This window comes from Amblyomma mixtum, chromosome 1 (assembly GCF_055824585.1).
Source record: "Amblyomma mixtum isolate Tamu chromosome 1, ASM5582458v1, whole genome shotgun sequence".
In the NCBI taxonomy this organism is placed as follows: domain Eukaryota; kingdom Metazoa; phylum Arthropoda; class Arachnida; order Ixodida; family Ixodidae; genus Amblyomma; species Amblyomma mixtum.
Genome location: NC_143012.1, coordinates 65603243 through 65627934, shown reverse-complemented (window position 1 = coordinate 65627934; position 24692 = coordinate 65603243). Strand labels below are relative to the sequence as shown.

The 24692-nt window shown below is 48.8% G+C and overlaps 1 protein-coding gene, 1 long non-coding RNA gene, 1 other non-coding gene and 1 pseudogene across 4 annotated transcripts in view; 3 read left to right on the top strand and 1 right to left on the bottom strand.

Moving 5' to 3' along the window:
- Nucleotides 1-1766: 1766 nt before the first annotated feature.
- On the top strand, nucleotides 1767-13523 carry LOC149366555 (uncharacterized). The gene is made up of 4 exons (XM_089551384.1): nucleotides 1767-2064; nucleotides 9481-9542; nucleotides 11322-11387; nucleotides 13292-13523. Exons 1-4 carry the CDS (start codon nucleotides 1916-1918, stop codon nucleotides 13465-13467), a joined length of 453 nt encoding a protein of 150 aa, XP_089407510.1. The 5' UTR covers nucleotides 1767-1915; the 3' UTR covers nucleotides 13468-13523.
- The window catches only part of LOC149366549 (uncharacterized), an 83910-nt gene continuing 67691 nt past the window's right edge, over nucleotides 8474-24692 (bottom strand). The window contains exons 2-3 of one of the 2 annotated variants that reach the window (XR_016283954.1): nucleotides 10314-10372; nucleotides 8474-9051 (exon numbers count right to left, since the gene is read on the bottom strand). This is a non-coding gene — a long non-coding RNA (uncharacterized LOC149366549). The other variant, XR_016283955.1, reaches the window with a different exon arrangement.
- Nucleotides 14296-14369, top strand: TRNAY-AUA (transfer RNA tyrosine (anticodon AUA)). The gene has a single exon. It is a non-coding gene; the product is annotated as a tRNA-Tyr (tRNA).
- LOC149366553 (uncharacterized) lies at nucleotides 15624-20542 on the top strand (annotated as a pseudogene).

Sequence of the window (24692 nt, the reverse complement as noted above, 5' to 3'; positions counted from 1 at the left end):
AAAGCAACTCAGGCTATGAGAGACGCCGTAGTGAAGGGCTCCGGAAATTTCTACCACCTGGGGTTCTTTAACGTGCACTGACATCGCACAGTACACAGGCCTCTAGAATTTCGCCTCCATTGAAATTCGGCCTCCACGGCCGGGATCGAACCCGCGTATTTCGGGTCAGCAGCCGAGCGCCGTAAACACTGAGCCACCGCGGCGGTTCTGGAAGGAGAGGTTAATTTGAGGGAAACGTGCAGGGGTCAGCCTAAAGGATAACTGTCTGGTGTACAAATCAGCCCTCAGGAAAGGAAGAGGAAAAGAGAGCTATGCTGAGTGGAGGTGTGCACAGAAAACCTGCGAATATCTTGAAGCACATTAGCGGCATCCGTAATCAGAACCTTAAAAAATACATGAAGCGTGACCGTACATCCGGCACGAGAGAACAAAGTCACTGGGAGGGCAACAAAAGGTTAGAGTGCATTGGCTGCTGCACTTAAGTTATGAAAGATTCAACTAACCTTCATCCAAAGTAGACTTTATCACAGCTGTATATTGTCACCACTCTCGTGGGGGATCCAAACTTGAAAAAGCATACTAGAATAAAAACTTTTGAAATTAGATTAAGTACCATGAAGGAAGATATGGAAAGGCAACTCGCCGAGCATTATGACGCACTGAGGGATGCCAGTAGATTAGAGGGCAAACGCAAGAAATCATATCCTAGGTGAAATTAAGAAGAGATGAATTTGGGGGCGGTATATAATGCTTAGAATAGCAAGAGATGGAGCGTTAGGGTGTCAAGTACGGTTCAAATGGGAGACAAACAGCCGTAGGCAGAAGAGTGAAGTGGGCAGAAGAATTGTGAAATATGTAAAGAAAGGTTACCCGCCGCGGCGGCTCAGTGGTTAAGGCGCTCGCTTACCGAGCCCGAGGAGCCGGGTTCGAAACCAGCCGCAGCGGATGCGTTTCAATGGAGGCGGAACGCTAAAAGGCGCCCGTGTGCTGTGCGATGTCAGTGCATGTTGAAGATCCCCAGGTGGTCAAACTTATTCCAGAGACCTCCACTACGGCACCTCTTTCTGTCTCTTCTTTCACACCCACCTTCTTTCCTTCCCTTACGGTGCCGTTCAGGTGTTCACAATTTTTTTTATTGGAAAACGTTTATTGTCAGCACTGAGCCCTAGTGGGCATTATACTAGGTGGCTTCGAGCCCATGGCTCTTGGCGACCTTGTGAGCCCACTCAGTGGCCCGGACTTGCGTCAACGGGTCTGAGCTGGCCAGTATAGCCTCCCACCGCTCTAGAGAACAGATACTGCCCCGTTTCCTTTCCTCAAAAACCAGTTTACAAGGATGGTCACGGCAGGCATTGCACAGGAGAGAGGAAACTGCGTGTTAAATGAATTTCGGTGTCTGTGTAGCCTCCTTCCACAACCTCACAAAGACACTAACCTGGGAGTGGCCCAAGGATTCATTGCACCGACGCAGCAGGATCGGTTCCGGTTGGTTGGTTGGTTTATGGGGTTTAACGTCCCAAAGCGACTCAGGCTATGAAAGACGCCGTAGTGAAGGGCTCCGGAGATTTCAACCACCTGGGGTTCTTTAACGTGCTCTGGCATCGCACAGTACACGGGCCTCTAGAATTTCTCCTCCAAAGGAATTCTGCCGCCGCGGCCGGGATCGAACCCGCGTCTTTTGGGTCAGCAGCCGAGCACCATAACCACTGAGCCACCGCGGCGGCCCTGATTCCGTCGCTTCAGTTGCGGGGGTGTTTACGCTCAAACTAAATAGGTTCTCTCCAGTTTCACTGATGCTCTACGAACACAAAAGCGGCGATCTTGCACTGCCGAGGTATAGGCCGTTCAATCGATCCTTTTTAAGGCGCCATTCTGTCACCCCTTCCTGCAGGACACACGCTCGAGACCCATCCTGATGTACGAGTGTTACCGCACGGGGGTCACGGCCGAGCCAGCGAACACTGTCAACTTCACCATCCTGTGGGACTGCACGGGGTCCCAGGGCGTCTGGTGTCCTCTCCGCACATGGGCTGCTCAGACCGGCGAGCCCAACAGCTACCGACAGTGGGTGACCTCAAAAGCGCACTGTGCTGACCCAGTTCACGCTCTCGCAAAGAAGCATTTTGAGCTCTGACACGAAATGGGCAAAACAGGAATGGGCCACAGCGCCCGTATTGCTGCCCACAACCTCTAGGCCACAATCTGTGTTCACCTCAAAAGAGTGAACAAATTACTAAATTTGTTCACTAATTAGAAGCGTTATATAAGAATAGGGTGCAGTGCATATGGCAGGTTCTCTCAGATCATGAATGGCAATTTAAAAATAACCCTCAAGAGAAAAGTACTCACCATAGGGCAGAAACGTGCAGGCTAACAAAGAGGGTGGACAATGCAGCAAGCTATGGAGAGAAAAATGATAGGTGTAACTTTAAGGGATCAGAAGCTGCCGGAGTGGGTGAGGGAACAAACGCGTCAGTGACATCCTAGTCGAAATCAAGAGGAAGCAGTGGGCTTGGGCAGGGCATGTAATGCGAAGGCAGGGTAACCGCTGGTCCTTAAGGGTAACGGAGTGGATTCCAAGAGAAGGAAAACGTAGCAGGGGACGGCAGAAAGTTAGGCGGACGGATGAGATTAAGAAGTTTGCGGGGATACAGTGGCCGCAACTGGCAAAGGACAGGATTAATTGGAGAGAAATGGGAGAGGCCTTTGCCCTGCAGTGGGTGTAGTCAGGCTGATGATGATGACAAATATTTAGCGACTCACTACGATTCATTTAGCGCTTAAATTCAAAACCAAAAAGGCTTAGAGCCCTTGAAGGCTACAGCTAAAATTTACATTGTTCTGCTTCAAGAAAATAACCGCTAAGCACAGCTCCCCGCAGAATTTGCATTGTGTCAAATGACTCCCGGTCTATTGCGTGTAGTCTTCGTGGGTTGTTGTAAGTGTTGGTCTGTAGCTTTCGTACTGCGCAATTTCCTTTCCTCAAATACAATTTTCATTTTCTTAATTACTGTATTAACATAATTTGAGCAGCAGGCGAGCAATTCGAAATTTACTACAGTGAAACCGAAACAAAAAGTGTGGGCCAGCTCCTTCAACAAAAGCTAGGTGTACTAACATCAATTTTCGCAGCAGGTGGCTCAGTGGTAAGGCGCTCGTCTACCGAGCCAGAATACCCGGGTTCGAACCTGACCGCTGCGGCCGCGTTTCGATGGAGGCGAAACGCAGGAAGCGCCCGTGTTCTGTGCGATGTCAGTGCACGTTAAAGATCCCCAGATGGTCGAAATTATTGGGAGACCTCCACTACGGCACCTCTTTCCCTCTTTCTTCTCTGACTCCCACCTCCCTCCCTTCCCTTACGGCGTGGTTCAGGTGTCCGCCGAGATATATGAGACAGATACTGCACCATTTCTTTACCTCAAAAACCAATTTACCAATTTTCGCCCCTCTTTCTCCTTTCACTTCCACTTCCTACTTTCCTCTACAAACGGATGACGAATGTCCACCGAGATATGTGAAACAGTTACTGCGTAATTTACTCTCCTCAAATACAATTTTTATTTTTTTCATTACACCCCTCTTTCTATTCTTTCACTCCCACTTCTTCCCTTCCTGCATGGTGCGGTTCAGGTGTCCACCGAGATGACAATTGCTGCACCCTTCCCTTTCCTCAAAAAGCGTTTCGTTCAAGGGCAAGGCATCGCGCTGAACGGGTGGTGGTGTTCTGTTCCGAGGACTCGCTGCCGTGGACTCCCTGGCAGCACTACAACACGCCGTCGCGTTCCACTCCTAAAGGCGAAGCTTCAGCGTCATTAATTAGCAGTTAATTAGTATTAGGCATTAATCTGTAATTAGCTATGGATTAGTAATTTGTCATCACTTATAATGAAGTACTAATTACTGTGTGACGTCATGCAGTGGTCGCGCCACCAGTGCCAGAGAGGCAGTCAATGGTGCGGAAAACGCTTTCGCCTCCACGCATTTTAAACAGTAAAAGTGCCCCCTGAAATGCCGCCACCGCTGAGATTGCCGCGCCGAGCTGCCCGTAGCTTCCGCAATTCTACTCGGGTTGGCCTTTCGTCAAACCACAGCCAATTTTTTTGCCAGGCCCAAATCTTCCGGTACAGGTCTGCCTAATCCCCGCAAAATACGCATTTTTATTCGATCGAATCCGGGAAAGAACACTTGACACACAGCTGCTTCAACCCGTTGCTTCCACACACTCGCACCCCTGCTCCATGATGTAGAGCACGTGTGAGTGCCCCGGCCATATTTTAGTTTCTACTTCCACTGCTCATCTGCATTCTTGCGATCGAAAAACAGCACTCCACGCTCGCGTGTGATGCCTCACAACCCGCACATCTCTTATTCTGGGGTTGTTAAAAAAAACAACAAATGACATGACGGTCACCACGTGTCAACGCGATATTCAGCGACAGCTGTTAATGCGATATGTTGAGGTTGAGATTATGAGGGCGACCTCTTATCTGTGTAGTTCTCTGGCACTCTTTATACAGCTCGTTCGGTCGAGAAGCCGTCGGCGTCATAGTTGCAGTTGCCGGCACTGCGCGCGTGGGAAAGAAGTCTGTCATGTCAACAGTTTGCTGCAGAATGCTCCAGATGGTGTAATACCATTCAGCGTTTTTAGCAGCATAAACTCACCAGTTAAGTTAGAGAGCTCTCAGCAGGAATTCGAACGGGTGACCTACAATCGGGGCTGCGGGTGTCCACCGAGATGTGCGAGACAGTTACTGCAACTTCCTTTCCTCAAATCTAATTTTCGTTTCCTTAATTACGGCACCTCCTTCTCTCTCTTCTTTCACTCCCACTTACCTCCATTTCCTTACGGCGGGGTTCGGGTGTCCACCGAGATGTGGTGGCGGTGGTGGAACTTTATTAAGGCGGAAGCCTTTAATGTCTCATCGTTGTAAGCAGCAGTTGTCGACAGAAAATGTCACGCTTTTCAGTTGGTGGAAACGGTCGTGACGTCACAGTGCGCGAATTTCAAACGGGGCCAATTGTACTTTGGCTTGTAACCATGCAACCAATTGAAGGGATCGTATAGTGATGCTACAATTAAGTGGGACTGAGCTTAGTTAAGTGCTTAATTAGCCAATTAGCCTAATTTGCTTCACTAGTCAGGCCATATAAATAAATAAAACCGATTAAGAAATTGGTCGAGCTCAGGAATCGAACCCCGGTCTTCGGCGTGAGAGACGAGCATGCTATCCACTGCGCCATGCCAGCTCGATTGTTCGGAATGAACAAAGGCGCGTCTAGTGAATACGGTGTCTTCACTCACTCTCATTCTCCTCCATTCCCTTCCCGCGAGGTTTAGGTGTCCACCGACAAATGAGAGACAAATACATTTCCTTTCCTCAAAAACCAATTTACTGACGAGCGAGGCGTAGAACCGAATGGGCGATGGCGTTCTATGGACTCCTTGGCAGCGTTGAAAGATGCTGTCGCGTTCCACTCTTAGGGGCATCAGTGACCACACTTTAGGTCAAAAAAGTGCCCCCCTGAATTTTGTGAGACAGTTACTGCGTAATTTCCTTTCCTCAAATACAATTTTCATTTTCTTCATTACGGCTCCTCTTTATCTATCTTCTTTCACTCCCACTTCCTCCCTTCCATTACGGTGCGGTTCAGGTGTCCACCGAGATGACAGAGAATTACTGCGCCATTTCCTTTCCTCAAAAAGCGTTGCGTTCAAAGGGCAAGGCATCGCGCTGAACGGGTGGTGTTCCGTGGACTCCCTGGCAGCGCTACAACGCGCTGTCGCGTTCCACTCCTAAAGGCGAAGCTTAAGCGTCATTAATTAGCAGTTAATTAGTATTCAGGCATTAATCAGTAATTAACCATTAATTAGTGATTTGTCATCACTTAGTAATTAGTACTCAATTATATGGGACGCCACCGGTGCCACAGAAACAGCGAAGGTGGTGCGGAAAACGCTTCCGCCTCTACCCACTTTAGACAGTCAAAGTGCCCCCTGAATTTTTTTCCAGTGGATATAGAGGAGCGACCCAAGTCACCCCCCGCTTAAACGGCGGCCGCTATCCCTTGGGCAGCGGCGGCGTCTTCAGCCAGCTGGAGGAGCTTGATCTGTGTCCCCGGGGTCGGGGCTGAGCAATAGAGCCTCCCAATGATCAGAGTCGGTAATGCAGCGACTCGCGGGTAGGGACTGCGGGCAGTTCCAGATCATATGATTTAGATCGGCTTTGGCATCACAATTTTTGCATTTGTCTGAGTAGTGGTGGTGGTGGTGAAAAACTTTAATCAAAGAGAGCTTGAGGGTTAAAAAAAATAAATAACCCTGCTGCATGGTCGGTATCCTTAGTCCGGGACACCGCATGACGAGGCCCCGTCTCGCGCCCGCTTGACCAGAGCCCTTTGGGACTCCAGTGTGGAGCAGTTGAGGAGGGCAGTCACCCATGCCTCTCGGGTGGGGGTGGGGGAGGGGGGAAGGTGAGGATTCTGAGTACATGCCCACACCATGCGAAAGATATCGCAGATCTCTCCACAGTGCGGGCAGCGCCCATCTGTGTTCGGATCGAAGTGTTTTGCTATGGCAGGACAGAGAAGGGTGCCTGTCTGCAGGCGCCGCAGAGTTCGCTCCTCCGCCTTACTCCGCCCCTTGGCGGGTGCCGGGTAGAGACGGTGGCTGTCGCAATAATAAACTAGGATTTCGCGGAACCGCAGAAGCGGTTTATGAGCTTCTGAGCCATGAGAGCTAGGATGAGGAGCCCGGTGTGTGAGCGCTCGGGCGGCCGCATCAGCGGCCTCATTGCCTCGTAGACCCTGGTGGCCAGGAGCCCAGATCACTTTTGTGCGAGTTGGATCGGCGAGAGCGCGTCTTAGAATTTGCGAGGCCAGAGGTGATATTTCGCCTGCAAGATAATGTTCACAGGCCCGGCGAGAGTCTGTAATAACCGTTTTCGATTTTGGATCGGCGGCAGCGAGAGCTATTGCGACTTCCTCCGCTCGTGTTGAATTTGGGGCCCGAAAAGATAGCCCATCGACATTCATTCCCCGGTGGACTACGGCAGCCGTGAAGAATCCCGCGGGCGACGGCCCTGTGATGTCCACGTAATAGACGCCCTCTTTTAGCCATATTGCCTCTCAAGCGTGCGAACCCGCGCTTGTCGTCTGCCTTCATGTGAAGCCATGTCCATGTTACGCGGGAGCGGAGCGACCAAGAGCATGTGGCGCCACAGCACCGGGATGTTCTCCGTCCCCTCTGGTATGCATGTGTGTTGAGTCCATCCGAATAGAAGCTACACAATCGGGGATTTGGATAGGTTTTAGTTTGAAGTTTACGCCAGGCTTTGGCCTGTTGCTTGGAAAGCGTTTTATCTGCTGGGGGAAATCTGAGTCTTGCAAGCCTGTAGTGCTGCAGGATTTCTCTGTAAGAAAACAACCTGTCCTTGCCGGAGTATAGGGCGGGTGGACTGCACGACCCAGCTCGGCGGGACAGTTCTCGAGCTAGGTTATGAGCCGCCTCATTACCAGCATCACCGAGATGTGAGAGAATTACCGAGTTTCCTCTGAGACTTGGATCGGAACCGATACCCGAAAAAGAAATTAGAGTCCTAGGTCTTTTCATTTACTAGCGTAAGCTGGCGACGACCACTCAACAAACACGACCAGAACATCATCGAGGTGATCACACGCAAACTGGCGAAGAAATCCCTCGACCTCCCGATAACCACGTCTAACCTGAGACGTCAAGGTACGGGTATGACGAACTTCTTCGAGGAACTACGAGAAGCCCACCTCACAGGTCAATAACCGCGATTATCGCAGACGCCGTCTGGACGCCGCCTGATGTGCCCGGCCTCGCTAAAGGACTTTGACCCTGCCATCTCTGGGGAGTGCCCGCACGGTGGGGAGAGGTCCTCGCACATCTACCACATGGTGTGGGCGCGCCCCTCCAACCCTGCCTTTACTCCCAACCCAAACCCCACTGGGGAGGACTGGGAGGCGACCCTACTCACTTGTTCTGACCTGAAAGCCCAAAAGGTGATGGTCAAACGAGCAATGGCGGCATCGGAAGCCACCAAAGCGGTGGAGTCCCACCTTGTGATGGGAAGGGCACTAAGCATGACCCCAGATCAATCTCCATGTAACTCCCTCTTTTCAGAGGAAAGAAACGTTTTTACCACCACCGCCTCCTAAAATAGGTTGCGTTCAAAGCTGTTTCCAACGGGCAAGGCGTCGCGCTGAACGGGCGATGGCGTTCCGTGTACTCCCTGGCAGCGCTGCAACATATTGTCGCGTCCCACTCCTAAAGGTGAAGCTTAAGCGTCTTCCAATTTTTTAAGCCACCCCGCATGGGTCGCAGAGGAGACGCCCTCGACTCAGCCTCCAGCCACCAAGTAAAAAAGGGAGGGGGGGGGGGCGATGCTCGTTTAGTGTCCAGCTTCCGCCGGCCGCAAGCCAGAGAATAGGTCGGAGCCAAAGGTTCACAAATAAAACAAACTTTATACAGCAAAGAAAGGATACAGAGGAATTTCCAGTCACTTGTAAGAATACATGCAATGTGATGCACGAAATAATTCAACACATGTAAAGTAACACCAAAGGGAGGTTAGAATACAAGAGAGATCTTGCATCCAAAGTGCACTAATACACCATAGACAGTAACAGAATAGAACAATTTGTTCACCGGGCACTATGACAGTCGGACGAGAAGAGGATCTCGATGGGCCGTCCGGCAGTCTAACACGCGCTCCGTCGTAGGTCCGTGCCTGGACGACAGCGGTGTTCCTCGGGAGTAGTGGGGGCGCGCTTCTCTGAAGCCTGACCAACGCACCGGCTGAGTGAAAGCGGTCAACGCCCTTCTTTACAGGGCGCGCAGCGTGATTCGTTTCTTCGCTCAAGGAAGGCACGCACATCAGGTGTTCAATTTCTCTCCTACCCACCCGCCGGGCGCGAGTCACCATTGGGCAGGCGTGGAGAGAGGCTCTCTCAGGTTGTCCGAGAGATCCCCAACAATATCCCTTCGCACACCAGGGCCCGTGGGAGACCTTGCAGCTCAGCTCCGACCTGGAAACACAAGAAGAGGTGGTGACAAGAGCCCCAGAGGTCACCGCCAATCTCCGCTGATGGCCACCTATCAAGATCAACTAATCCACCTGTTACTCAAGCCAATAATAAAAGTTTTTCAATCCAGTCTCCACTGTTGTCGAATTGCCTATGGGCGAGATTCGTTCCACGCCGGCTTACGAATGCGTAAACATGTTCCCTGGGGTGAACTCATTCAATGATTTTCCCTCCAAAAGTTAAACGCGGGTATGCGTTTTAAGCTATATTGGGCTCGCAAGTGGCGCTCTGAACAATGAGCCCCGTCTGGTCACATTTTTCCTATATGGGCATGACGCGGGGGTCCAGAACTTTGTTTTTCATTGCCGAACTTTTGTTTTTCATTTCTCTCTAAGTGTTTCTCGGCTTATTTGCTTTCCTTTCTGTTCACAGGGACAGCGACCTGCAGTACCGATACGATGAGCTGAGTGATTCCGTTGTTCTCGCCTCAAATGGTGAGCCTCACCTCCCTCCTTTGTCTCTCGCCATAGAAACCGGTCGCGACGGTTCAGTGGTTATGGTTCTCGGCTGCTACCCCGAGAGATGCAGGTTCAATCCCGGCAGCGGCCGTCGCAGTTCGATGGAGGCGAAATGCTACAAGCTTATCTACTGTGCGGCGTCAGTGCGTTAAAGAGCTCCAGGTGGCTAAAATTATCTGCAGCCCTTCACTACGGATTCGCTCATAGCCTCAGTCACTTTGGGCTGTTAAACGCCATAAACCTGTCGCACTAGACCAGTGTATTGGCGGTTGACTGTTGACCAGCGAACGCTGCAGCAGGCCTTTTGGTATTGCAATGGTTTGGTTTATGGGGTTTAATGTCCCAAAGCGACTCAAGCTATGAGGGATGCCATAGTACAGGGCACCGGCAATCTCGACCGCCTGGGGTTCTTTAACATGCACTGACATTGCACAGTGCACGGGCCTCTGACGTTTCGCCTCCATAGAAATGCGACCGCCGCGGCCGGGTTCGAACACGCGTCTTTCGGTTTAGCAGCCGAGTACCATAACCAATAAGTCAATGCATATATGGGAACTAACCCACTACGCTACGCGTCATGCTTTAAAGCAGAGCTAAAGTGTCGCCTCCAATTTTTATTTTATTTTTGCATCAGCTGTTGCTATGCTGGGTTTGACCAAATTCATCCTCAAGGTCGCGTTCCCCATTGTCTACAGCTTCCTCCGACAGGCTGCAGCTTGCGCGAAGCACCTCCGAACCCGAACTTACCCGAGTTATTCCAAGGCATCGCAGAAGAATCTTCGTTTGGACAGTGTCAAGTAGTGCTCCTGCACAAAAAAAATAGCAGCACTAGTTACGGTGGGCACTTAATGTCCCTATGTGCTAGAGGTACTTGAGTTAAAGGCCTTCTGCGCAAACGTCTTTAACCTGAAGGCCGTCCCATAAAGGTCTTGGGCTAAAAGCATTTCGTCAAAGGCCTTTGCCCTGAAGGCATTTACCTTGAAGGCCACATTGCAGGTTACAGACAAAAGTTAGTTACTTCATCGGACAATGCACGAGAGGTTATATCCGCGGTAGTATACCAAGTTCATAACTATTAAGTTCGTATAGGCAGTATACTAAATTTGCAGCCCATTATACTTATTTTATGGTTGTATCCACTAGTTACCATGCAATTTGAAATTGTATTACCATGGCTCCCACAATTTCAAAAATGTGCACCCCATATTAGCACATTCCTCATGCCCCATATCACACTTCTCACCCATATCCAATAACACCATATGCATACAGGGTGTTTTCATTGGGGATGGGATAAAGTGACCGGATATGGTAGCGTCCATACTCACGTGCTGTAAAGCATGAAGATTTTTACCTGCAAATAGTTCGTATAACATATAACAGAAAGAAGGAAGGCAGAAATTTATTCAGGCAATGCCCACTTGTCTACCCAACGCATGGAGAGGGGGATAAAGAAAGAAAAATAGAGGGACCGAGGGTACAGTTCTTAGTGTGCAACCTATCTGCATTGTTCTTTGGTCTAACTGCAAAGGACGCCCAAATTCAGTCAGCACAGTGGAGCTGAAGCCTGTGTATTTTGCCCACGGTAAAATTTTAAAAGTCAAGCATGTAGAGCCTCACGTACTGCATTCCGAGAAATACATGCTTTTAGAATCTCACGGACGCTGACTAACGTCACTTGACTGAAGGCTGCCAGGGATTTTCTGCTGCTGAAATAAAGAGGATCATAAATGCAAACATGCTGTTTTCTTTCAGACTACAGCGAGAGCATCGAATTTTCAATCAGTATGATTAACGAAATGGCTTACTACTTGGCGATAAGTAAGTGACACTCTTATCATCTTTATAGTCCTAAGCACGCGTACATGTGGATGAATGCCCAAATTGAAAGGGTAAGATGAACCACAGAAACTAACTGGTATGAGCCCTAGTTCTCGGGACCAGGGTGCCGATGTTGGGTCCCCGACTGTTCGAAGCCCGTGTCTCCAGCACCTAAGCAAAAGTGGAAGTTGCGCTCTTCGTGAGAACTCCCAAGTCACGCCCTTCCTGGTGATGACGTCGCCCAGGAAGACCTGTTCCCATTAGCGCATTACACAGTCAAGCCTATTTTCTTTACAAGGAACTCTGCCGACATGAAAAATAGCTTAGTATAATATAATAAGCTTGAAAAGCACTTTTTGAGTGATATCCCCATTCAAGCTCATATTTGGCAGAAAGTAGACATGTAGAATATAACACGGCTAGTTACGCTATTCGCAACAACATACTCAAAATAGTGCCACCTTGCTATATACGATTAGAATACACGCACATATAGGTATAAGTCTGTAATGTGGAGAGGAGAAATAAATTATTCCTACAATTCCAGTTTAGCTAGGCACACTCCCATCTTCTTTTCAAGAAGGTTAAACAAATGACAACTCACATAGGAGGAATTGTGTTTGCCACCTTCAGAGGGATTTGTCTTTAGCTTTCGCTTAACTCCTAAAGAAATTTTCCAACAATGCTATTTAGTCCTCAGGAAACTATAGAGAAGGTAGCAGTGTTTTTTCGGCACACACTCAATACACATTTTCATAGAAGAGTCTCCATTGTGTCAATATCCTCTTTTCTGGAACTAGAGTAGAAAAGAAAGCGAGGCCGGAAGTTGACTGTTTAGCTCGGCAGCATTGAATAACACTGACGAAGATTTGGAGGGCGAGACATGCATACCATTGCAAGATTATCAGTTTTCTGCTTATACTGTACATGCGTAATGTTAGTGTTACAAAGCCACATAAATAAGTACAACGAATTCTCACACCTCAAATCGTAGCACGTAACTCGAGAATATCCTCCGCGTCTACCACCACAGCCAAACGTGGGGAATAATTTCAATAAAGAATCTGTACCCCACAGTCCAATTCTGAGCCCAAGAACCTAAACTGTAAAGGAGATGACGCAAATGCAATGAGAAGCATTCTACTCTAACCTACTACTGGGGCATCAATCGCGAGCATACGACGTGCTACCGGTAGGCATTTGAAAATGGGTGGAAACAGCGAAAGCACAGTTGATAAATATGGAGTGAAACTTGGTCCTAAGCAAAACAATAAAACGGCTAAGCAAAGTATCAAGGGCCTGAAGACAAACAGACGATCTATGATTTTATTTTCACTTCCATAACCAAAGCTGGACTATGCGACTATGCGTTACACTCTAGTGAAGGAATATAAATTTTTCGACTGCTGAAAAAGCACTGATCGCATTTACACCGCAGTGCAGGGCCATTCTTGCAATGTACGTTCAACGAAACAAAGCTACCAAGGATGAGATGGAAGCAAGGAGCTGTGTGCTATGCCGCCTAGATGAGGCGCTAGATGACAAATATTGACCACTGCAGCAGGTGATGAGATACCAATAATGCAAGTCGTACTCCAACAGAAACGGCCAGAAAGGCTTCAACAAATTTGCAGAGCAAACATTTCACACAAAATAGGACTGCGCGGATAAGGCAAGGATGGGAGACATAGGAACGAAAACGATACTCGAGGCACAGACTTCAACTGAGGAATCTGCTCCAGAACTGGTTGAAAGGGATGATGATGCACCTGTTGTCTATTTCGGGCGATTTGCAATTATTAATCCCATTTCTTGAGCTGTCACAAAGGGAGGGATATACAGAGGAGAGTGGGAGGGGTGGAGGGGTGGTTGCACCTTTTGTAAGACTTGTGGGTGCTTTGCAGCTGTTACCAGCGAGCATGACCGTAAGGTGGTCAAGCTTTACGACGAGGAGTCCGGATGCGGCAATGCAGCGGAGCTTTTGCATCTACTGGACATCGAGGGAAAGGGCAACTTCGTGTTCTCAAGAGCAGTGGCTGAGCCCACCCGCACTTGCAAGCGATCTATGATGTGCGCCTGAGTCCATCAGGGTTCGAGAAAATAAAGATCTCCCTCTATGCCCATATTTCATTAAATTTCTACCTCCGCAAATAGAGTCTAGCGGTGCATGGATCACTAATATATGCAGTGACATGTGCCTAAAAAGATGACAAATTCTTAGACTGGTTACTCTAACGAAAATTCAAACTGCACGTTATTTCTCGGCTCGTTCTGGGTATACTAATCGCTATCCCAGACGACCACTAGGAAAAGAAAATTTAGTTGTGGTAACCTATGGATCGTGCGTCGTGCTGGCACCCGAAAATACATGACCTGCTTACTGTTTGGCTTGCCAATTACTAGGCTGGCCAGCCGGGACGCACGCCAGCGTCAAAAATGAGGAAGGTGCGTTGTGCTGTCGCCGTCGATCTCCACTGTCCTACTGCGATAAGCCTAGTTAGTTATACTGCATTCTATGGCACATGACCACCTAAGGCTGTCATGCACAAAACGCAGGGCTAAAATGTCTGTTCCTTGTGTCAGATGGAGTAAACTGCAAAATTTGTAATTTGTTCAAGACGCTTTCTTGAAGAGCAAAATAACATGAAAAATCCATGCGTGCACGTTCACCTAGTAAAAGCAAAATTAGATAAAAAAAGTTTGGCTTTGTTTTATGAGGTTTAACGTACCAAAGCGAGTCAGGCTATTAGGGACGCCGTAGTAGAGGGCTCAGTTTCGGGGAATCCCTCAAGGTGATGATTTGTAATAAGGGAGCTATTACTCAATAGACACCCACCAAAGCGAAGTGGGAACACTGTTCACACTTCGAGTTTTTGATCGATTCGCTCTCGCCCCAGCAAGCTTGCAGTCCTGGTTAGCTCAGTTGGCAGAGCGACTGCTCCATAAAAGCGGCGGTCCTGGGTTCGAACCCCGGACCAGGACGTATTTTACATGACAGCCACACCTCCTTCACTTTAAAAGTAGTTGCAGTTGTGCGCACCGCGCGTTGGAAATATTCGGGGGTTGCATAAAAATCAGAACGCACACACACTCAGTGAATAAAAAAATTAGCTGCAGTTAAACTAGTGCTGAACCTGGTAGACAGCGATAGCTATGGCGTGTCGGGCAACTGCACGCGGCTTAGCGTCTGTAACGTTGACCACGTTCCGGACACTGGATAGGCAGCCCCCCAACCTGCCATCTTGGTAGGTTGCAGTTAATGGCTGAATGCGAGGGTTTCTTCACCTATTGACAGCTGCGACCTATTGCTGCAGTGCCGTGTCTGCCACAACGTTGTCAGTCCTAACGCACGCAGCCCACATCTCTCTCACCACCTCACGTACCTCAAAGCGCGAATCAGGCATCCATTGACCCAAGGAGCCATTTATGCGCACAATGCGCACGACGGCACGGACGGGCAGGAAAGCCAGTTGTAGGAAGCCTATCCTTCCTGCCCTGTGACCTTCTCCTTACTTGTAGTTTGACGAGCATCCACCATGGAGGTTACGCGAAATTGTCGGTTTGCTGCGCTGATATGGTGGTGCCACTGCTCCGGTGTGACGGCCAATATACGTGGTGCGCCAGAAACAGTGCAACATGTACTGAATATGCGCTGCTGTCGCCTCATCTGCTGAGCCTTCTGCAGCAACTCCACATAGATGAAGAGGGACTGGTTAGCATGGGCAACGACCATAATCGCCTGCGTCTGGTATTCAGCCACAGACAACATCGGAAGACCAGACCGCGACGGTCGAAAACTTTCGACCTTCCAGTAAGGCAGATGAAGGTTGTCACCAAGTAATTTGAAGCGAGCTAGAGCCGACTCGGAGCCGCACATACGGCGAATACATGGAAGCCCTGCGTTCGATAATGTGGTCACACATGGTCCACAAGGGACATGGACAAGCCTACAAGAAGCCATGGTGGGACAGGCAGGTGGCAGAGGCATGAGAAGCACGCCGGGACGTGAACAGTGCCAATAGCAGGGCGGTGAAAGATAAGGATCCTGTGGCAGCAGCAGCGGCGTGGGAGAAGTACCTGCAACGCAAACATGAAATACAGTCACTGGTGCAGGCAAAGTTGGCAGCCTCAAATCTCAAGCAAATGCAAGCACTGCGGGCAAAGGGCAAGTCGGCAGCTCAGAGATTTTGGCGGTATGTCAGCTCCGTGGACAGGGAAAGGGAGGGCACAATAGAAATGGTGGATAGTGCTACAGGACAGTCCATCACCAACCTGCAACAGCACGTCACTGACTACTTGTCAGACCTGTATGGGCCACCAGCCCACACGCCTGAGCACAAGCTCGAAAAGACTTCGTCCTCAGCTCCATCCCAGGACCAACCAGTGGGAGCTCGCACTGCCAGGCATGAATCGGGCACTGGGTCGCATCGGCGCTTGTACAGCCACGGGAACCAATATGGAATACCAACTCGCCTACTAAAACTTCTCAGTCCAAACTGGAGGGAACAGCTTGCCGATTTGTTTACCACCATTATCAGCGGCGGAGACATACCCGAGGACTGGCACAATTGGAGGGTGGTGCTCCTGCTGAAGCATAGCGGCAATGCGGCTCATATCGGCGGCTACTGGGCACTCAGTCACCAGCGTGGTGTACCGAGTTTTCATGCAAGTCTTGAAAGCCTGGATCAGCGGATGGGCTGAATCAGCGCACGTCCTAACGGAGCTGCAGGATGGGTTTCATCCGAGCAGACGGCTAGAGGACAACCTCTTCATACTCACCAGCTGTATAGACATCGCCAGGAAGGAGGGCAGGAGACTCATCTGCTGCTTTCTGGATGCCGAAAAGGCATATGATAACATTCCGCACGAAACTCTCTTCCACTGCCTTGGGGATGGCACCACCACTCCTCGATACGATCAAGAGGTTGCACCGTGAAAACGCAGTCCCAGCCTTATTTGGCAATGTGCAATTGGAACGGGTCTGTGTATACTACGGGCTTTGGCAGGGATGCACATTAGACAGTTTTAGCAGAGCGTATTTGCACCTCCGCTCCGGTCAGCTGGCTAGCGGCAGCGCTACTGCGCACGCACCGAACGGTCAGACGGGAGCGCGCGAGCGAACCGGCACTTCCGTTCTGCTCGCGCGCAGTCCTGGCGGAGCGCGGAACGGCACTACGAGCGAGGCTCATGCAAGGCCTTCTGGTCTCCCATGTGCGGAGTCGCCAGCGTTGTTCAGCACGACCGCCGCCCGTTCTGCAGCTGACAGCGAACGTGCCTCGGCCTCTGCAAAACGCATTGGCGTATGCAACCGCAAACCTATAAAAAGGTTTCGCATAGATGAAGATCTATGCCTTTTGCGCGAGGTAGCCACAGCAAATCCTTTCAGCAACCCCCGCGTTTGGGACGAAGTGCACCGAAACATGGCAGATGCAGCGGGGCGCGATCTTACCCTCCGCGCAGTGCCCGACAGGCTGGACCTGTTGCTTGGGTGTTTTCGCCAGCAGGACAAAGCGAACCTACGAAAGTAAGTGATTATGTACCTACTTTGTTTTGCGCTGTGCCTGTGACATATACGTGCATGCCTTATCACACAATTGAACCTGCGCTCTCCTCAGATCCGGGACAGAGGAGCAATACAGCGAGCTGTATCAGCTTCTTCAAGAAGTATCCGATATGGCCAAGGAATTCGGGTATACGCCCAGGACAGTGCCGAGGAAAGGAAGCGCGATGACACCGTGCGAAAGAACGCTGGCGGCGCCGTTTTCGGCTGCTGCCGAAATGTGTGCCGCGCAGAACTTGAGGGACGATGCTGTGCTGCCGATGGACAGGGGGGGAGGCCAGGCCGACGATGGAGGTCCCTTCAAGTAGCGAAGGCAGAGTGTGTATTGAACTCAGAAATTGCCGTGTCGAATAGCACAGGGTTGACGTTTCTAAAAGTCAAGTCAGCTCAAGTCAGGAATATTTGTCATTCATTTAAGGATGTTGGACTGAATTCTGGTCATGACCAGTACATTTTGGAGGCAAAAATTAAAAAATGCTCAAGTGCTGTGTGACAATGCATGTTAAAGTACCCTCAGTGGCCTAAATAACCTGAAGTCCTCCACAAGAGTCTCTAATAGCATGTATGCAGCTTCTCGTCTAGCACCGAATACAACATCCACTTGTACTGATGAGGGTTGACATTCAAAAGGGCTCTCTCTCATGTTCCTCACATGTTCAAGTAAAGTGGTATGCGTGCACTCATGAGAGAGCTGCCCACCTGTTAACATGGCACCGCTCCCTGCTGAAATGTTGTGAAGTATACAAACACAATAAAACAGAGAAAAATTATGACAACGGCAAAGCAACATGAGCTTGTATGTAGTTATTGAATGTGTTGGTATTTTGAGGTGTAGATAAAAGCATGCAGTTAGTAAAGGTAGATAAATTGGTCACTCCTTTTTTCATCATACCTTTTCTCTGGTTGGTACATTTTTAACTGCGTATCCATAATTTACTCACGCTTCTGTAAAATTCACTTCGAAGCACTGCAGTGTTTGCAGTACCATTTAGTGGAGTGCTCGAGTCTCTATGCTGCCACGACGGGGTGGCTTGTTGTGTATTCTGAGAGTGGCAAGTGCACTCTTATGAGGAATTGTAACTTCGGACTCTAGGACAATTTCTAAAGGTATCTTTAAGTGAGGGAGAAGGAGTTGATGGATCATGTGTGGACCAATTTTTTTAAATTGGAAGCTTTTGCAGAAAGTGCTGAGCTGACATCATAGCAGTGTTATCCCTTATGTTGAGCTCTCGACAACTTTTACATGACCACCAGGTTTGTAATTGGAATGCAGGGTCTTTTTTCAGGTACGACGTCTACACCTTGACAGGCGAATGCCAAACTTGAAATTGGTTTATTTTTATCGCACAGCATGCGCTGCACAAGAGATGAAAAAAAAAGCTGTCATTTGCAGCTTGGACCCTTTTCACCCACTGGGCACATGGTATACACAAGGTTACAGTAACATGAAACAAGTTGTGTACACTGTTGAACATGTAATTGTACACAGTTTCACTCAAGTTAACAGCACCAACTTCACGGTACAAATACAGCTTCACAACTTGCAACATGAAGCTTAGTATCTCTGACCTTACTCTAGCAAACAATTTCACACAACTGGACCTGACGACCTGGTCCACAAGCCATTTGCACAACATTGCAATAGTTATCGCATGACATCACTCAGCTCTACATATATTTTCACTTCGTTTCATGTGCGCTTACTTCCAAACAGGGGAACAAAAACCTTTGGAAATGCCTTTGTAAGCTGTGTCCAGATCAAAGGGGGTAGCTTTTGAGCTGTGCAAGGCTCCTGCTATTGCCAGGCAGAGTTAGCACACTTCTCACTCTTGCTCCTAAAGCTCTAGATCTTCTGGAATGTTGCTTCACTGCTCAAAAGGCACCACTGAGAATGTATACTGCTCTAGGGTGAACCCTGTCAGCCAGATTGAGAAATGCTGCATGTTTACTTCTGTACACAGAAGCACCCTGTTCGTGTGCAGCAGTTTGAAGCATTACAAATGTAGTGTGCTCTGAATGCAACATCTGCTCCATGAGTATATTTAAAACATGATTGGTGCAATAGTTTAGTACCATTTACACTCTAAGGGACACTAAAAATGTTTCTTTGTTTTCATGATAGGGATACAAGGACTCCAAAGCATGGGCCTAGAGCTCCTGGCCCAAAGGGAAGAATATGAATTTCTTCTGAAGAAGGAAAACCTTGCCCTAACAAATCGCCAGCTGCGACTAGTCGAAAAAAAGCTAGCAGTGGAAGAGAGAAAAGTGCGCATCAAGTGCGCATCAAATTAATTCCTGGAAAGATCAACATGATCAGCTGTTGGAGCAGATGCAGCGCATTAGGGATTTATTGCAAGAGCAGAGGAGAACAGGCAGGGACAACGAAAAATAAAATATTGCAGTTGGTGCATAACATATTGTGCTGCCAGAAATAATGGCTGTGTTATCATGCGCAACGTTGGCCCTGCCTACATGGTGGCAGCGGTGCCTAGTTGAGATGTCGACGACACCGGCTCCGCCAACGATGTCGCCAGTACCATCTACTTTATTGCCGGCGCTGAGGCCCCTGGGTACGTCAGACAACGCCTGGCTTGCCTGGAAAATGTGGAAGAGTGAGTTTTAACTATTTGCCACTGCTACTCAGTTGACTAAACAGCCGAGCGATGTGCAGGCAGCAACATTTCTGGTGAGCATAAGCGATGAAGGCAGAAAAGCATACAGCACTTTCAAGTTTGAGGCACAAGAGGACAAAAATGATGTCGAAGTGTTGAAAAAAAAAGTTTGAGGACTACTATAGCCCCCGATTATAGGTCACTGGTTGGAATCCCTGCCACGAATTAGGCTCCGCAGAGTAGCGCGAGGCTACTGCGCTAGCCAACCCACCACCATCGAAGCGCAGAGCAGTCATTGATGACAACCAAATGTAGTCATGTCCGCATCCGCTCGACGAATTGCCGGTTGTCAACGTTTGCCTTTGAAGATTTGTCACCTGTGGACTACACCGCTACCGAACCGTTGGTAGCCGTGAAAAACGGCGTCAGCGAGCACTGCATCACCACGACTGTGCGGATGGACAGAGCAGTGCAGGTGTCCTCACAATTCTTGGTTTCGACTGTGGACAAACGAAAGTGGAGATGCAAAGAACGAGACTTAAACGCGCATAGTGAGTGGCTCAAGAATACTGTCAACAATTGCAAACAGGAAATACAAAAGCTCAAGAAAAAGTGCTTTGTTCATGAATTCCTCCAAGTTGTCGATAAATCGAAGGAGAAAGACTTGGCTGCGTCAGTATTAGCAGAACAAGTTCAGAATTTCGGGAAAACGAAACCAACGTGGTCTGATCTGATAGTGAGTCATGCTGTGGTTTTACGTAACCTCTCAACTCGCGCATACGAGCATATAAGGACTGCAGGCTTTCTCCAGCTGCCCAGTCAAAGCACTCTGGAGCGTTTTATGGGCTCATCATGAGGAGAAGTCGGCGTGTCGGAACTCGTGAAGCAAAGGCTGTCAACAGAGCTCGCTTCTGATCCCTCATCGCAAGCCAGAGCGTGCTTGTTAATTGTTGACAAAATGCGTGTGAAACAGGCTAGGTAGTACGAACAGCGCACAGTATGTTTTTATTTTCATTATTCCTGCAGGTTGTCCTCTGCCGGTTCTTGGGGCTTTGTGCCCAATTAGCGTGCTCGCGAACTTTCCTCAGGTGAACTGCCCTCTTGTGTCTACCTGGAGGAAAGAGAGGCACGCTCAAAGGAAGAGAAGTGCACTGTTGCGCTCCCTTTGGAAAGCACAGCTGTTGAAACTGAGCGCATCAGAGAATGCTTGGTTAGTTAAAGGAAGATTTTTACTGCGATGGAAGTCGTTGATGTGTGGCCGCTGAGGTTGAAAAGATGCGAAATGCACCTTTCCGAAAAGAATAAAGCCTTTTTTGATAAGTCAGTCATGAAAAATGCTGACGAAATCACTGAAATCGCTCTAATGACGAGGCCAGGCAGCATCAGCAAGGTTTGCGAGCGGAGTTTTTCTCACTTTTTTTCTGGCCGGTTTTATGTTTTCTTTCTCAATGATCGATTCACATTTCACCACAGGTGGCATAAAGAATGACACGTTCGTGTAACAAGTACTAGTGCGCACAGAATTAAAATCTGCACATCAAAATTTGAAGACCTGGCATGGTTCTGTTGTATTCAAGGCAAAATGACAAGCTGAAGTTAGAAGAGAATTGTCAGTGGCTCTTGGCAGTACAATCTATGAGCTAATGTACAGGTGTTTTTCATGTAACCTGCTTTAGGCTATATATATATATATATATATATATATATATATTTTTTTTTTGCTGGTCAATCTTATAATACATCTGGAGTAACCATAGCTATGTTGCACTGCTAGTGGAATCCGTGTAGCCAGTGAAAACAAATGCCTTGTTGAAATCAAGTGCCCTTTCTCGCTGAAAGAAAACCAGTTTGACTATGAGCATGAGCTCAGCTTTGTCCCATATAATGAGTACAAAAATGGGCATTTGATGCTTAAAAAATGACATGCCTACTACACGCAAGCTATGGTGATGCTGTACATTTTAAATCTAGAGCACACCCTTTTTTTTTTCTTTAGTCACCACAGCACAGCATAACAGTCACTATGAAGGCAAAAATTACACAGGGAAAGAAATAGCCTGCAAATAAGACCTCTGGGAATATCAGCCAAGTGAGAAACCTAGTTACGATTATACCGAAGAACATAACCCATTAGCAGATTTCTTAATATATACCAAGGGTCGCAACAGATTCTGCAACAGGAGCATAACAGAACGGGAAACATCATCAAGGAAAAACAATTTTCTCTACCTACTCATGCTAATACTTTGAGGCAGAGGTAATAGCTATTAGCATAAACTATTAGCATAAGATGATTAGCATTTACTGATAGTCTTTCTACACTTAAAGCTCGCTAAAAATGAAAATAACACAAATCCTTTCATTCATGAAATAAAACAAAAATTGGCAAAAATCAATACTGAGATAGTTACTTTGTCATATGTAAAGGGACATAGTGGAAATAAGGGGAATGAAAGAGCAGAAGAACTCGCAAAAACAGCAGCGAAGGAAGGAGAAGCAGTTCAGATTCAAATTACAAAACAGTTTGTGAAAAAGCAACTTCGCACTCAACTACTAAATGAATGGAATGATCTATGAAACAGAGGGCAAAAACACGTACACATATCAATGGATAAAAAATGTCAAAATCATTCGTTATTTCCCCAACAGGCCATTAGGGAGTTATAGCATATCGTTACCATGTTTACGTTACCGTTTACCGGGCTCTGCTGGCGACATCTGTGCATGCGCGCCCATTACCGGGCCGGTTACACTTTACGGAAATTCTTTAGCGTTGCGGAGAGAGTTAGCGTTCGCTTGTAAACAAACATGACGGCACCCTGCTCGCCCGCTTCGGAATAAACGCATGTCACCGCTGGATTCTTTGAGGCGATAGCTCAATCAAATGGTAGCGGTCCGCTTTTATTTCGCATACTCTTACCCATACATTGAGGTTTAAGTGACAACTAGCCCATGTTGTTGAGATAATTCAGCGATTTTCGAGATGTTAAGCCTAGCTATCCGCATACGTAGCCAAAGTCGCCAAAGTAGCAACAACAGTAGTTTTTGTGCCAGCTACGACGCGGGCTGCGAGACGGCCGTAGACGAGCCAAGCCAAGATAGCTAGCTCGGAGAAAGGAAGCATGGCGGCGCACGCAGCGTGTTCAAACGAGCAGGGTGCTTGTATCCACCCAAGCATGGAAGAAACGGACCATGCCAGCACAAGAAACAACGTGATGCAGTGCAGGGTGCGCTACCATATCAGTGACGATCTTGCTCTTCTTCGCGAGGTCGTCAATTTGAATCCTTTTGCGGACCCGTCACAATGGGGGGCTATCGCAGTGAATGTGTCCCTTGTTACTGGGCGAGATTTGCAGCGCAGGGTGCGCTACCATATCAGTGACAACCTCGCTCTTCTTCGAGAGGTTGTCAATTTGAATCCTTTTGCGGACCCGTCACAATGGGGGGCTATCGCAGTGAATGTGTCCCTTGTTACTGGGCGAGATTTGCAGCGCAGGATGCGCTACCATATCAGTGACAACCTCGCTCTTCTTCGCGAGGTTGTCAATTTGAATCCTTTTGCGGACCTGTCACAATGGGGGGCTATCGCAGTGAATGTGTCCCTTGTTACTGGGCGAGATTTGCAGCGCAGGATGCGCTACCATATCAGTGACAACCTCGCTCTTCTTCGCGAGGTTGTCAATTTGAATCCTTTTGCGGACCCGTCACAATGGGGGGGCTATCGCAGTGAATGTGTCCCTTGTTACTGGGCGAGATTTGCAGCGCAGGATGCGCTACCATATCAGTGACAACCTCGCTCTTCTTCGCGAGGTTGTCAATTTGAATCCTTTTGCGGACCCGTCACAATGGGGGGCTATCGCAGTGAATGTGTCCCTTGTTACTGGGCGAGATTTGCAGCGCAGGATGCGCTACCATATCAGTGACAACCTCGCTCTTCTTCGCGAGGTTGTCAATTTGAATCCTTTTGCGGACCCGTCACAATGGGGGGCTATCGCAGTGAATGTGTCCCTTGTTACTGGGCGAGATTTGCAGCGCAGGATGCGCTACCATATCAGTGACAACCTCGCTCTTCTTCGCGAGGTTGTCAATTTGAATCCTTTTGCGGACCCGTCACAATGGGGGGGCTATCGCAGTGAATGTGTCCCTTGTTACTGGGCGAGATTTGCAGCGCAGGATGCGCTACCATATCAGTGACAACCTCGCGCTTCTTCGCGAGGTTGTCAATTTGAATCCTTTTGCGGACCCGTCACAATGGGGGGCTATCGCAGTGAATGTGTCCCTTGTTACTGGGCGAGATTTGCAGCGCAGGATGCGCTACCATATCAGTGACAACCTCGCTCTTCTTCGCGAGGTTGTCAATTTGAATCCTTTTGCGGACCCGTCACAATGGGGGGCTATCGCAGTGAATGTGTCCCTTGTTACTGGCCGAGATTTGCAGCGCAGGATGCGCTACCATATCAGTGACAACCTCGCTCTTCTTCGCGAGGTTGTCAATTTGAATCCTTTTGCGGACCCGTCACAATGGGGGGCTATCGCAGTGAATGTGTCCCTTGTTACTGGCCGAGATTTGCAGCGCAGGGTGCGCTACCATATCAGTGACAACCTCGCTCTTCTTCGAGAGGTTGTCAATTTGAATCCTTTTGCGGACCCGTCACAATGGGGGGCTATCGCAGTGAATGTGTCCCTTGTTACTGGCCGAGATTTCTCGGCAAGAAGTGTGAAGGACCGGCTGCTGCTCATGGTGAGAAGATTCCTCCACAACGAACGGCAGGTGTGGAAGTGTTTACAAATTCATGACTGACTTTTTTTCGTTTTCATTGTCTCAAGTTGCGCAAAAAACTGACTGTTCGTTTCAAACCAGATCCGGCACCGAAGAACAGTATACGGAGCGGGACCAGCTGCTTCAGCAAGTTGCTGACCTCTGTAAAGAGTTTGGCTTCACTCTGTGGCCTGCAACGAAAAGGGTCGTGAAAGGGTCCACGTGCAGGGCTCCGGCACGATCCGCAGCCCGCGCCTCGTTGCAAGACGGCAGAGTGAGTGCTGCCATGCGCTTTTATGAGCAGGCTGCAGACCCGGCAGCAGAGGAAAACGAGGGTATTCCCTGTTATCGTAAGTGAGCTATAGAGCCTTGTG